The 13298-nt window shown below is 38.3% G+C and overlaps 2 protein-coding genes across 6 annotated transcripts in view; both read right to left on the bottom strand.

Annotated features, from left to right (window-relative positions):
- LOC124155481 (phosphatidylinositol 4-kinase alpha) overlaps positions 1-5621 on the bottom strand; it is a 69153-nt gene extending 63532 nt beyond the window's left edge. For 3 of the 4 annotated variants that reach the window (XM_046529323.1, XM_046529322.1, XM_046529324.1), the window contains exons 1-3: positions 5210-5620; positions 4914-5127; positions 4620-4799 (exon numbers count right to left, since the gene is read on the bottom strand). In XM_046529323.1, coding sequence (XP_046385279.1) covers positions 4620-4799; positions 4914-5127; positions 5210-5317 — 502 coding nt within the window. In that variant the 5' untranslated portion in view covers positions 5318-5620. Of the gene's footprint in view, positions 1-4619; positions 4800-4913; positions 5128-5209 lie in introns of all 4 variants that reach the window. The other variant, XM_046529321.1, reaches the window with a different exon arrangement.
- A 5600-nt stretch (positions 5622-11221) lies between these two features.
- LOC124155477 (26S proteasome non-ATPase regulatory subunit 6) lies at positions 11222-13107 on the bottom strand. Of its 2 annotated transcripts, none has more exons than XM_046529316.1 (2): positions 12958-13107; positions 11222-12655 (listed from the first exon to the last, which is right to left on the bottom strand). In XM_046529316.1, the coding sequence occupies exon 2, from the start codon at positions 12645-12647 to the stop codon at positions 11478-11480; it is 1170 nt and encodes a 389-aa protein (XP_046385272.1). In that variant the 5' UTR covers positions 12648-12655; positions 12958-13107; the 3' UTR covers positions 11222-11477. The 2 variants fall into 2 exon arrangements, with proteins under 2 accessions (XP_046385272.1, XP_046385273.1); XM_046529317.1 differs by lacking the exon at positions 12958-13107 and adding an exon at positions 12757-12841.
- Positions 13108-13298: the final 191 nt, after the last annotated feature.

Raw genomic sequence — 13298 nt, 5'->3', positions numbered from 1 at the left:
TAGTAATGCATTCCATCTGTTTCTTTTACATATAAAATCCACCCCATTCAGTGGCTTTGACATGCCTTACGTTTCATCAAGCCCTACTCCACTGACCATGAGGATTTCAAATTGCTTGGTGAACATGATACCTGCAAAAATTTGATAGTGGTCCAGGGCAAAACCATCATAACACCAGAGCATGACAGCCAAAAAATGATATGGTGTGACATTCCATACCAGGCAACAGCAGTCATTATGACCAAATGTTATAAATAAGAAATTTTTATATCAACAGACTTCTCTGCATTCACTCAAAAGAAAAGGATCCAAATATAAAAAAGAAAAACTTTTTTGCTGTGGGTGAATTTATCTAAAAATTGGTTGGAAGGGGCATGTTAAGGCCGTTTTACACGGTACACGGAATTGCGCAGGTTAGAGCTGCATTAATTTCTAAAATGGCGTGGAATTGCGCGAATGCATGAACGAAATTAGAACATGGGCTATTTTGCCATCTTGCATCCACGCATTCTCGCATGTGTTCTAGCAATTCACTGCTTTACACGACGCAATTTTGATTGCGCCTTCGCACTTACGTCAGACTGTGCAATTCCGTGTACCGTGTAAAATGGTCTTTATACACTGCCGCCTTAAGTTTAAATTTGAGCAAAACATTAGGGCCAAATTTGGAGAAAAATGCCTATTAAGAAGAAGTCACAGCAAATAAGCCCATTTCGGCAATAAACAATGATGAACTGTATAACTTTCAGCAATAAATTTACGAAGTTTGAAAGTTTTACAATGAGTGAGAATGATCAACAAAATTCTAGTGTAGGCAACTGGCACACCAATCAAAATGTCTGACTGCATAAGGTATCATCTAACATTTTGCCTTTTGCAAATCAAATTTATGATAAATTAGGAATGTTTCACATATGCCAGACAGCAAGTGGGCCTTTTTCAATATCTCATTGATCCTTAAATTTGAAAATATTTAATATAGAAATATATGCCCATAATTTCATGCTCTTAAAAATGTTTAAAGGATTGTAATTGACTACCGTAGTTAAAGCACGTATTCAGCTTTGGATGTTTTTTCAAACCACTTAGGAAAACTTCAAGATGGTTTGAGAGGAATTCTTGGTTTTATATACCCACAAATATCTTTCATTCTTTGATTTGAATTCTTTTGTTGAAATTTTGACACATTTTGGTAGTTTGTGTGACTTAAATAAATGTGTGACTGTAAATTTTTAAATACAGTTCATAGCAGTTACTAATTAATCATGGCCAGACTTGTAGATAATGTGATGTATAACATTTAAATATTTTGATAAAACATTCCACCCAGTTGACGGACAGCATCAAACAATACCACAAAATATTCAATAGCTGGAAATGAATTGATGAAGTGAATGAATCACAATTTGCACATATTTGGGATCTGAGACCCTGATATACGTAGGACTCTTTCCTACAAATTTGATCCCAAAAATAGTCATTTTTTTGGCCCACCCTGATACACACTGTGCCCCAGCACAATAGATAAGTTAGCTTGAAGAAAAAGGGGAGTTTTAAGGATGATTAGTCAAATAATACTCTGTTTGGGTCATTGCCAAAGACAGGCGGTGAAAGCAGAAACATACAAGAGACCACATAGGAATAAACAATAGAAGAACACAATGAAAATGTCTCCAATGCCTCACTCCCCAGCATCACTCCAAGGACAATAAAGGACAGCGTGACTCTGGTGAACTCGGCACATGCCCTTTAGTTTTCAACACTTTGTACAGTTGATTTAAACACTGTCGTATACTGTTGATATTTTTACCTCATGAAATTCCAAATAGACCTCTGGACACCTATCAAGGTAAAGACCTTTCTGAAAAGTACGTGTAAATATTAACCTAAGTGGTATAACACTTTGGCCGTATAATCTTGCATTTTTTTATTTCGAGCATTTAAAATAGCTGTCACTTGCCATGCAAGAAGAACGTAATTCGCACCACTGCCATCTTGAATGACGTCAGCTCATGCAATAGTGTTGTTCGCGTTCGTGCGCATTACTGTAGAGGAGGTAAATAATTAGTGATATTGTGGATATTACGCCGTTTTTGTTGTCGTACGTATTTCGTCGATTTGTCGAAGCGCAGCTATAAGTACTGCATTGTGCCTATGTGCAGTAATACTAGTGGAAATGCCTCAAATAAGTATTTTCACACGGTCCCCCAAGACGGTGAACGACGAACTGTTCGGATGTAAAAGTGCCGACGAATTTCAGTTTCTTGATTTATTGGTACTTACAAAGAAAACTCTAATATCATTAACTGAAGTAATTCTCTCTTGAAACTAGGGAAAGACTGGAGTTCACAATGTCAGAGTAACTCGAATATATGATTTCAAAACCAAATTAATAAGTGCCGTAGAACCCTATAGCTCTTTGATAGGTAACAAATGTAATAATAATAAGCGGATAGTTTTATCTCCTATATTTTTGCTGCAGGTAAAGAATGTAAGGAACAGCAACAGAAAAAGGGGATATTGTTTATCCGATTATGAAATTTTGAGCAAGTGGGCTACTTCGAAGAAGTTCCATATTTTATTTTCCACACTTCAGGAAATACTAATTGTTAGGTCTATTAAATCGGAGATTTCACCGCTTAAAAATTTCATCAGGTTGTTCTACACAAATAAATAACGGGAAAATTTGTTTACCTTAAAATGCCAAATAAAAAAGATACAATACCACTTAAGAGTAAAGTCTTCCGTACCCAAACTGGCTATGCAATCCTTACACGAAAGAGTCACAACTTCGCTTTCGCCGCTCTCCTCCAAAAGACGGGCTTCAACAACATAGGCCTTCAATCGAACCTACGAATACGAGCACGGACGTTGCATTAATTTTTATCACGCTTAACTTGCACGTAACCTATAGCATCATCGCCGTATTCTTCTCGTCCGACTCTATGTGAAAAAAGGATTTAGAAACGTTAACATCAACTAATACCCTAAGAAAATCAATTTCCAATCGTGGCGATATACTCACCTAGCCATCTTCACTCCCCGGGTCTCAGAATTTATGTAGTTACTATTTCTACTTATGAATGTAAACATTGAGGCAATTGAAATTTTAGGCAAGTTTCTCGCGTCTCCCTTATCGAAACCAGGATCCATGATGCCCACAGAAGCAAAATAATATCCCTAGTAACTTTTTCACTCTTCGGAAAAGCACGTCACGGCGATAATATGTACACTTCGCAAAGAGAAACGCTAACGAAGTGCCGATCCGTGCTGAAGACCTTGCAAATACGCCGAACCCCCATGAATTTCATGGGACCGCCGCATGGTTGCATGAGCTGACGTCATATTTCCGTCAGCCAATGGAAATACGTATTGAGGTGGGAGTGTCTGCTGATGAAAAAAGCTTCCTTTTCTTGCGATTAAAAAACATTCCATGGAAAATTATTACATATAATAAACGTTTTACGTATATATTTATCCTTATTGATTTTTTAGAACATATTTGAAGGCAAATTAAAATTTTGTCCAGAGGTCTATTGCTGCCCTAAAATCCATTGCGTCTCCCATTTTTACATCGAGGTCACACAATATAATCAAAATTTAGGAAACAAAACAACATAAAATTAATTCATAAGATATGAAGTTAAATTAAAATGCATGAATTATGTGAAATACAGCCACAAACAGTTTCACCTACTGTCAACAGGTGGCATGTAGTTAACATTAATTTCCTAAGGCGAATCATTAATTGGCTCAGTCATAATCAGAAATTTTTTAGGAAGTGCTGTGCTCATTGCATGTGCTTAATGTAATGCTATTGATTTCATGTTGCTCAGATTGAACTTGCTATATGGCCCTTGCTTCAATTTTATGTCTGTTTCTGTAGTGCATGCTAAGAGGCAGAAAGAAATACCAGTGTCATACCATTCAAAACCTTTCAGTTAATTCAATTGCTAATAAGGAGTACAACTGACACATGCCAAAATGATACTACTGCATTTTGATAACCAATACATTATCACTTCCAATATATATTTTAGTTACACCTTTATTTACTTATATGCTCATTTATTTACTTCTATGGATTTTAATTTGATTTTAATGGCTTGTTGGTTTACTCATCATTGTGAATAAAGAAAATAAAACAGGACATGATGGAAGAGAGAGCCTCTGGAGAAAAATTTTGACACATTTCAATAGAACTCATGAATTTTAACCCTTATGGCACATGTAAACACTCTTTGAAGAAGAGCCAAAGGAAGACAACAACTTAGGTGTGCCTGATTGCATTAGTGAGCCAGTGAACTCGTTTCTCAACTGGTCACATGGATGAGAATCAGATTGTTGTGTTGTTACAGGGAGCTAGAGTTGGCCGAGAGACAACAGCTTTGTGCGGAGTTGGTTGCAATTGTCAAGGGGAAATGAGATTGAAAGAGAGAATTGCTACCCAGATCAGATAAATTGACCTCATATGTAAAATTAACATTGCACGTATAATCGGGTGTCCCACAAATGCTCTCAAAAACTGATCTGAAAGGATTGGCTAAAAAATAAATACTAAATTCAACTAATAATTAACAATTGTACTGCAAACACTGTGTATTTCGTTGAACACTTACGCTTTGCAGTGGATCCGCGAGGGGTTGTTTGATCCTTGTACGCATGACATATATTCGTGAGGACTCCTAGGAAATCAACTTGAGCTGAAATGATCTCATCCTTCAGAGTGTCACATTTGCTAGCTATGTCAGCCAGTAATGTATTTAGACAAAAGCTAAACCTTTCAGCGACAGGTATTCCTGAGAAAGTAAGTTAATTATATTAACTAACATAAAACACTAATTCCCTTAACTGAAAGACGAAACCGCCTCTGCGTGACAATTAATGGTAGGAGAATATTGAAAACCACCTACTTTCATAGGGTGACAGTGGAATTTCGTCCAGCCAAATAGCTTTAGCTAAACCTCGAAGCAGTTTCAGTAGGTAAGGAAATATTTTTTCTTTGTGCTGCAGTCCAGATTCGAGGAAATAAAGCCCAAGGGCAATGACTGCATCCTGATTTCGTTGATTAAGACGAAATATCCCCTGTGGAGTTTCTTGAGGGCAGAGTGCAAACAACGTCGCCACCTAATTGAGAAGCTTCATTAGGAACATTCATACGACTCTGACAAATAAGCATTTCCCTTTGAGAAGAACCAACACAGTATACCTTATCCCAAGGCGTCGGATTGATTGCCGCCAGGGATCTTGCTAGATGTTGCACGGTCTTGGTGAAGAAATCCTTTCTATCGTTCGCCATTGGGGATGCTACCAACATGCTGATTTTAGTCTCCTAGATTTTTTATCGATACTTTTAAGCGAGCCTGTTATCCATATCATAATAACGAAGGCCTAAAATTGATTCTTGGGGATGTAGAAGGCGCGGTTGATAACAAAAAACAACCCATCCTCACGATACCGTGAGTCACTTGCCAGTTCTTTTACCAATTTAACTCAAGAAAAAGTGCTTTTAAAACCTAATCACAACATAATATATACGTGAATATAGAAATGCACGATCCAACCTTCCTGGATTACAGCCGACGGAACTACAAATTTTGACAACCAATCATCTGCAACAAATACACCGCAGCAGTGCTTCATTTGTTATTGTTTTCCATGACCATAGAGGTTACGTCGTCTATGTCCGACCATAGTTGATATTCCAATGCGCATCTTATGCTATAGATGTCAGCATATGACTCTCTACCAATTTGCACCAACCGTCATCTGTAGGTGTAGAAAAATGAAGAATATAAACGAATAATGATAGCAGGAGCAACGCAACCATGGAAAATATCATTAAGAAACGGGTGCACTTGGAAAATTCACTGGGAGAGAGGGAGGTATCAGATACTCATGCCATTATATTAACAAAGGTTTAGGAATATTGTGAAAAGGTTTAGCAAGTTTAAGCTTATCTTTAAGTTCTCTTTGAGTAAAAACTTTCAAAATTTAATGAAAAATGATTGGGATTGTGTATTTTTGTATTAGGGTGAATAACTCTTGGGTTATCAGAGTTCTTGGTTGTAATATAATAAGATATGTCTTTAATGTCTGTTGTACTTAAGTCATGGAAGATGCTTAAGTGAACAAGTTTTTCTCATCAAAGGGGATAAGTTCTGAATTCATCAGGGTTTTGCTATTTTGTTACCATTCCGCCGAGCCAGTATAACTTATTGTTGGTGAAAATGTTGTATAATTTCGAAAGAGTATGTTCACTTCGTTATTCAACTTATAAATATGCTCTGGCCATCACCCCAATCCAAATTTGGCAGTACCAAATGATGAAAAGAAGGGCTCTCTGAATGGCGCAGCTAACTACAGGCCTATATCCGTGCTGCCTGCTTCCTCTGAGTAATGTAATGAGTTATTTTAAAAGCTCTGAATAAAAAATGCACATGGTTCCTATGAATCCACATAAGTATAGCGTCCAGCAGTGGCAAAGGGGAGGGGGGTTTTGGAGGATTAAACCCCCCCTCCCCCCAGAGCTCAGAGAAACTTTTAAGTTTGATCCATTTTACTTCAATTGATTATTACACTGTGGCATTTTTTAGAAAATCCGGTGGTATGCGGTTCTACCCAACCCCGGCTTGGATGACGGACGTTTTGCAGTGGTGCCAGTCAACAGGGGTGCCTACCGGCAGATTTACATCGATGCAGCTAACTTGAACATCGCCCTATTACCCCTCCACTCCTTTGCAAATTCCCTCCCCTCCACCCTGGCACGTTTCGGAGGTCAGCAAACTCTGATCTCTTGCTTCGGCACTTGCGGTGGATAGATTGCTCGGCTGAGATGGGTGATTTCTGCAAAATCATACTGCTTGTACTTGTAGTTCTTGGTAATGTTTCCTATGAGATAATTAGTTATCATCATTGTTTTCTGTAATAATTCTGATTTTGAATATTTCTACTTCTAATAGATATTGATTGAAAATAACTCGTAATTTTGTGACAATTGTTTCTTTGAGTGCTGATTATTCTTGTTTGTGGAGTCTTTCCCTCAACCAGCTAATGACAGATGATCGCAGTTCCCTATGTCTGGGGCGTACGTTCACAATCTCGAAGATTTAAAGATGCAACACCACAGTAATTATAGAGTAGTGTAAGGATTAATAAAATATCCCTCAGTAAGCCATTAAACTCATCAGTTTGAACCATTTATCTTAAAAAAATTCTGGGGGAGGGCTCCTGCACTTCCCGCTTACCCTGGGAGGTATTCTTTACCCCAAAACTCCCCTGTATTAGTTGCACTAGACACCCCTCCTAGACTCAATTCCTAGCTGCGCAGGATGCCAGGGGTCCATCTCCAAAACCAATATCACTTTCTTAGATGTGGACATATACCTTTCTGATAACAAAAAATTCAAAACATCGGTTTACATCAAAGCTACAAACAAACAGCAATACCTCCACTACAGCAGTTGCCATCCACCACACACCAAACGTTCCATCCCTTATTCCCTCTCTGTCTGGGGACACAGTATTTGTAATAATCCTGAAGACCTTCAAAAGTTCCTCTCCAAACTTCACACCTCTTCTTCACCACGGCTACCCCGAAAAACTTTTGATAAATAAAATTAGAAAAAAGGCCTCGTATTTCCAATAAACCCCGCTCGGACAAATATTGCTCTCCTTCTCTGCTCACTACCTACTGCTACATACTTTCCTGGTGCTCACGATCTACAGAACATATTAAAGGAGTTGTACCCCATTCTTTCTAAACACAAGTCCACCTCTCAGATTTTTCCCTCCACTCCCCGGATCACATTTAAGAGACCACCGAATTTAAATACCATATTTAAAGCCACCCACCCTCTTCAAAAGTCGCAGTCAGTCACCACTTCCACACCCTCACTTTGCAATTGTCCCAGGTGTAAAACCTGCAAGATATTCTCCCCACCCCCTGCCTCTTTTCTCCCCAAGCTTAAATGCCTACCGATTTTCCCCTCCACTACTTGTACTTCCACCAACATCATTTACCTCCTTCATTGTAATTTCTGCCCCGCTTTCTATGTCGGCCAATGCACTACCCCCCTTAATCCCAGAATTAACAATCATCGCACCTCCTGTTGTCCATCGTCTCCCCACTCCTCTCTACCAGTTCCTACACATTGTCTGTCACACGACTCCGTCTTCAATCAATGCTACAAAGTATCCATTATTGCCTCCCTCCCTCCCACAGACTCCACCCTCAATCTCCACACCCTCGAATTGGCGTGCATTTGGCACTTTCCAGCCAATAGCTTTCCGGGTTTGAACGTCGCATCCCAACGTCTATTCCTAACCCCCTCTCCCCATACACCTCTTTTCCCTTGTCCAATACACTCCTTTCCTCCCCATTCTTACTCAAGTTGAGAAAGAAGTCAGTAGTGCTTTGAAAGCTTCAAGTTAATTTCCCGTGTTTCTTTTTTTCTGTTTCTATATTTATTGATATTGACTTAACACTTTATATTTATATTGCGTGCTACGTGCATCTTGTTTTTCCAAACATTGTATATATATATATACAGGTCTAGAACAGCAGAAAGTATAACTGCAGTTATACTTGTAGTACTATACTACATGTAGTTAAATTAAATCAGGAGCAGGGTTTCATCCCAGGACCATCGCTTCTCCTAATTTTTATCAATATTTTGCCATACAAAGCCTAGATGATGAAAGTGTAACCTACATGTAGAATACTAAAGATCAAATCATATCTTTCTACTCATGGGAAACAAGGGCTCACCAATTCATTGCCTTTAATGCCATGATGACAAAGCAAAAAATATATAAGCAGAGAATTTCAATGGCAAGATAAACATCATGCAGTATTTACCTTCAGCAATGGATATGATATCTCAATTGTCAATAACATTCAAGTCTCTGGTTACAAAATTTATTAAAAACATTCCAGCTCAAAATGATAAGAATATAAGATTAGAATACCATGATGTAATACATGTGTCACAGAGTATACAAGGCAAACTTGGAGGAATTTCCACACTAGGGAGAGGAACAAAAAATTGCTTTTCAAATAAAACTCCTAAATAATTTTCAGCCAAATATCCAACTCAACAGCAGTGCCAATGCCTCTTCCATTTGAAGATTCTTGAGTGAGGAGATACAGGAAGCAGTTCTGACACCTCAGGGAAGTGGGATGAAGAAAGAAGACAAAGAACAAGCTATGTATTTAATTTTGTAGAATTTGAATGCTCAACATCTTTCATATGTGACAGCATTCTCCCTAGTTTCTCCCACCTCTTTCCTCTCCTAGCACAAACATTGTGATTTCTCTTGATGAAATCTTATCGGGTTCCCAGCCAGGTTAATTCTTTCTTTTGAGAGTGAAATTGGACTTCAATAGAGTAACACGGCCTTGAAGATGGGAGACCAGTCGTCTCTCGAAACGTCGACTTATACGAAAGAATTAACCTGGCTAAGAACCCGAGAAGATTTCATCAAGAGAAATCACAATGTTTGTGCTAGGAGAGGAAATCATTTATTGTGATTTCTCCTCTTTACCTGGAACCTGTTTTGGCTGTCATTGCCATTACAACCCTGCCTACCCCCATATTATACCTCCGCCCCCTTTCTCTGGGATATGAATATTATGAAGGCTACCAAGCTTCACCTCAACTCACTCACTCAACCATTTGATGATGCTATGCATCATAACATGTAATAAGTAACCTTCGACATTATAAAGGAGTGGACACTAGAAAAAATATTTAAATGATTCATTAGGTTGCTCAAACATATCTCACCCAATACAGTTGAACTTCATACAAATGGAAAGGGAGAGAGGTGAGAATTATCTCAAAATATAGATTTTTGGCATTGAAATGGGAATTATTTAAGTGATGATCAATTTGGTTTCAGGAAAGCCAACCTCTGATGCTGTTGAGGTAATGAGGACAAAAGAGAAGACGAGCCTAGCCATTTATAACAAGAGATTGACACTGGTGGGAGACGAAACTTCTGGAGATAATACATATATAGTCTGGATGGAGTGAATAGCAAACAAGGAGAATATGTTAAAAACCCTGGTGGAGGTTAGAACGTTAGATGAACTGAGAGGGGGGAGGAATCGAATATGATTTAGATAGAATGAAAGAGAGTAAGCCTTTCTGTGAATTGCAGAGGGAAGTCTAATTAGGGAGTGGTGATTTTCAAATTTCTCCATGTAAGTCCACCTTTATAAAATAGAATACGTACTTCAACAATTAAAACCATTAAGGCAGCTTTACACAATACATTTCACAAATCACCCAGCCTCACACCACACCTTTTGTCTCCTCCATATATCTCCCCTCCTCACCCACCTTTGGCATTGCCTCATTCCTCTTCATCCATCCCACCAGCATTCTCATTATTGTCTAGAACTCTTCCTCATGAATCCACAATCCAAGGGCTGCACTGCAGAAAAGTCGACACCCTTTATTTGTTCAATCTGAACCATATATAAATTTTGTAAACATCACCTAATAATCAGTCGCTATTGCTCCAATCTTTTCTTACTTACATTAAAAGTATACGTATTGACCACTACCTACGCCCAGACTCTTATCAATAGAATACTTTCTGTAAAGGCAAAGACACAAGAATATATGTCCCTTCCAAATCTAAACAGGTCATCACCCAAATCATTGCTCTATCTCACCTCCTTTTGACCACAAATAGTCATCCACACCACTTTCACTGGATTAGGCTGGTTACCCATGCTTGACTCGCTTCTAGTATTAGCAGGAACGGTACTGTCTCCATAAAATCCAAACAACCCTTCAAACATACACCTTAAAGAGGAGTTTAAAAAAAACTTGGGAACTTGCCTTGACCATCATAGCCAAATGGGTCTTTCCCAACATCATTAATATTCAGTTACTCCTCAATACACAGTTGAGATATCAACCTCACTTTCTTCTTTCAGTAGGGCTCGATAGCAATCCATGCTAAAATAAAGTAACAATGAGTGTAACCAGATGGTACATATTCGAATGTATTTGTAGTTGTTGCCCAAAATAGATCTAAGTCAAGGCAAAATTGGGCAGTTCAATCTTCAACACCAAAACTGGAAGAAGTACATACCGGGCTAGCTTTTCCATTAGTTTGAAACATGTCCATTGAGATAAAAGACCCCGAAAGAGAGCATTTTTAACTTAGAATCTAAAGGCAGCATGGAATAATAATGGATAATAGATACTTCCCAAACATGTGATTTTTTATTTGTGAAATATATTACTTGAGAGGTATAATTACAGTTCTTCAACAGCTCTGAAAAATTGGCTACTGTTAGTATTCTATGAAAACTATGCAATTGTGCATGATGCAAAAGCTAAAAAAGGAGGTTTTCTATATATTCACAAAACTAGAGATCAGAAAGGAGAACAGAAACCATGACAAAACAAGTGGGCACATTAATTGGGACCAAAGATACACGGAGAGAAGTACAACATTCAAATGTTTATGACTCTAGACAGTTTTTGAACTCTGTTTAGTAGTATATCCCCTTGCTTAATGGTAGACTGATATTGAGAATTCTTGGCATCAGGTCGATTAGTTTCCACAACACCTCCAACCTTATCAACTTTGCAATGAAGTCGACCAGCAGCAATGAATCTAGACAACTCTTGGTCCATGAAATCAACACTGACACCAAAGGCTGTAGCCATATACTGCAAAGTTAAGCTCCTATAAGATTCCAAGAGTTGTGAATAGGCCATGATTCTCATTTCCCTGACATAATATCGATAATGAGGGCTGAGGAGATAATCTGTTTTAAAAAAGTTTTCAACTGCCACTAAGTTCTTAAAAAATTCAGAATATTGACAGTTGTACAAAGAAAACAAGTAATTTTTCACATCTGGATTGGAATGCAGAACCTCCAAAATCTCTGACCCTTTGATAATTTTGTCTCTAAGTTCATTCCTCGGCAAAGAGATCATGCTGACATACACTGTGTACTTGACAAACTTCGTATAGTCCATTAATTCATAAGAAGTGAATGTTGATATAGTATCTAAGAAAAAATTGGCTGCACCTTTGAAATCCCTAATTGCAAGAGAGTATGTGCCTTGGTACACTTTAAGGCGATTTCTGCGATCCCAATCACCGCCTTCCTCGATTAGCTTCTTGGCCTGATTAATACTCTTAGTAATGAGATCATGATCCAAATAAAAGAGCCCAATACGTATTTTGTGGAAAACAATATCCAACCGGTGCCCCAAAGACACAGTTTTATCGTAAGTCTTATTAAATGCAGTGAGGCATTTACTCTTATCTCCAATGCGGCACAAGTACTCAGCTTTAGCCAAATATGCATCTCTGACTTCCACATCTCCTAAATTCTTCTCTGCGTCCAGAATAGCATCTTCCAATTCCTCCAACTTCTTCTTGTTGGCTTCCTTCATGGACTCCAACAGTTCCGCATCACACGCCCACCCTAGATCAGCGACCACCTCTTCATAGAAAGGTGCCATATTATCGGTCCGTATTGCATTCATGAGGGCGTCAAGAGTACTCTTGTCATTTTTATATTGAGGTAGCGTCAGCAGAAACTTCATTTGGGCTATCTGGAGATTTGGATTTTTCTCCAGCCCTTGTTCCTCTAGATTTTCCAACGGCATCTTGGAATCTAAAATAAAATTGCACAATAACTTAAGTAAAATAAACGCTTCTAACACACCTATTGGGAACTTAGAGAGATATATTAATACTACAACTCCTGTAACGTACTAGTACATTGTGCATTTTACTGATAATGAAATGCAATGATAACATGTACAAAATACACAAAAGCCTTTAAAGAGAAGAGTCTTTGTTATGACGCTGGCTAGTTGTTAAACACCAACATTAGTCATTCGTGGCTTGACTACTTGACACTGCTGAGGTGATAATATGCGTATACTAAGACATAAGTAAAGGCACAATACTAACTGATTAGTCCTAGGATTTAACTCAAGACCAGTTGTTTACAAGCATCCAAAAGAGTTGACTTGAGCACAAGCACTATACTACTTAAATAAGTTCGCTGTCCTCCTCCCTCAAAATGCCGAGTAACGAAATGACAAAAGAACGTAACGGAAGCAGAATGTGTGTAGATAGGATCGAGCCCGTAAACGTGATATGATTTCTGTGCTTTTCCGCGGATTGATTACAGGTTCTTCAGAACGCCAACAAACAGCGCTGCCGTCAGCAATGCATAGTTTATGCGAGAAAAGTTTGTATATATTATAAGAAGATCGTTTTCTCACGCAATGCTTTAATTCGAAGGTTGA

The sequence above is a fragment of the Ischnura elegans genome, chromosome 3, assembly GCF_921293095.1.
Source record: "Ischnura elegans chromosome 3, ioIscEleg1.1, whole genome shotgun sequence".
Taxonomy (NCBI): Eukaryota; Metazoa; Arthropoda; class Insecta; order Odonata; family Coenagrionidae; genus Ischnura; species Ischnura elegans.
Note: the sequence above shows the minus strand (reverse complement) of the source record. Positions and strands in the feature narration are given on the sequence as shown.

Bases quoted from the DNA above. Each gene is read 5' to 3' on its own strand.
- LOC124155477 (XM_046529316.1), bottom strand. From the start codon at position 12,647: ATGCCGTTGGAAAATCTAGAGGAACAAGGGCTGGAGAAAAATCCAAAT.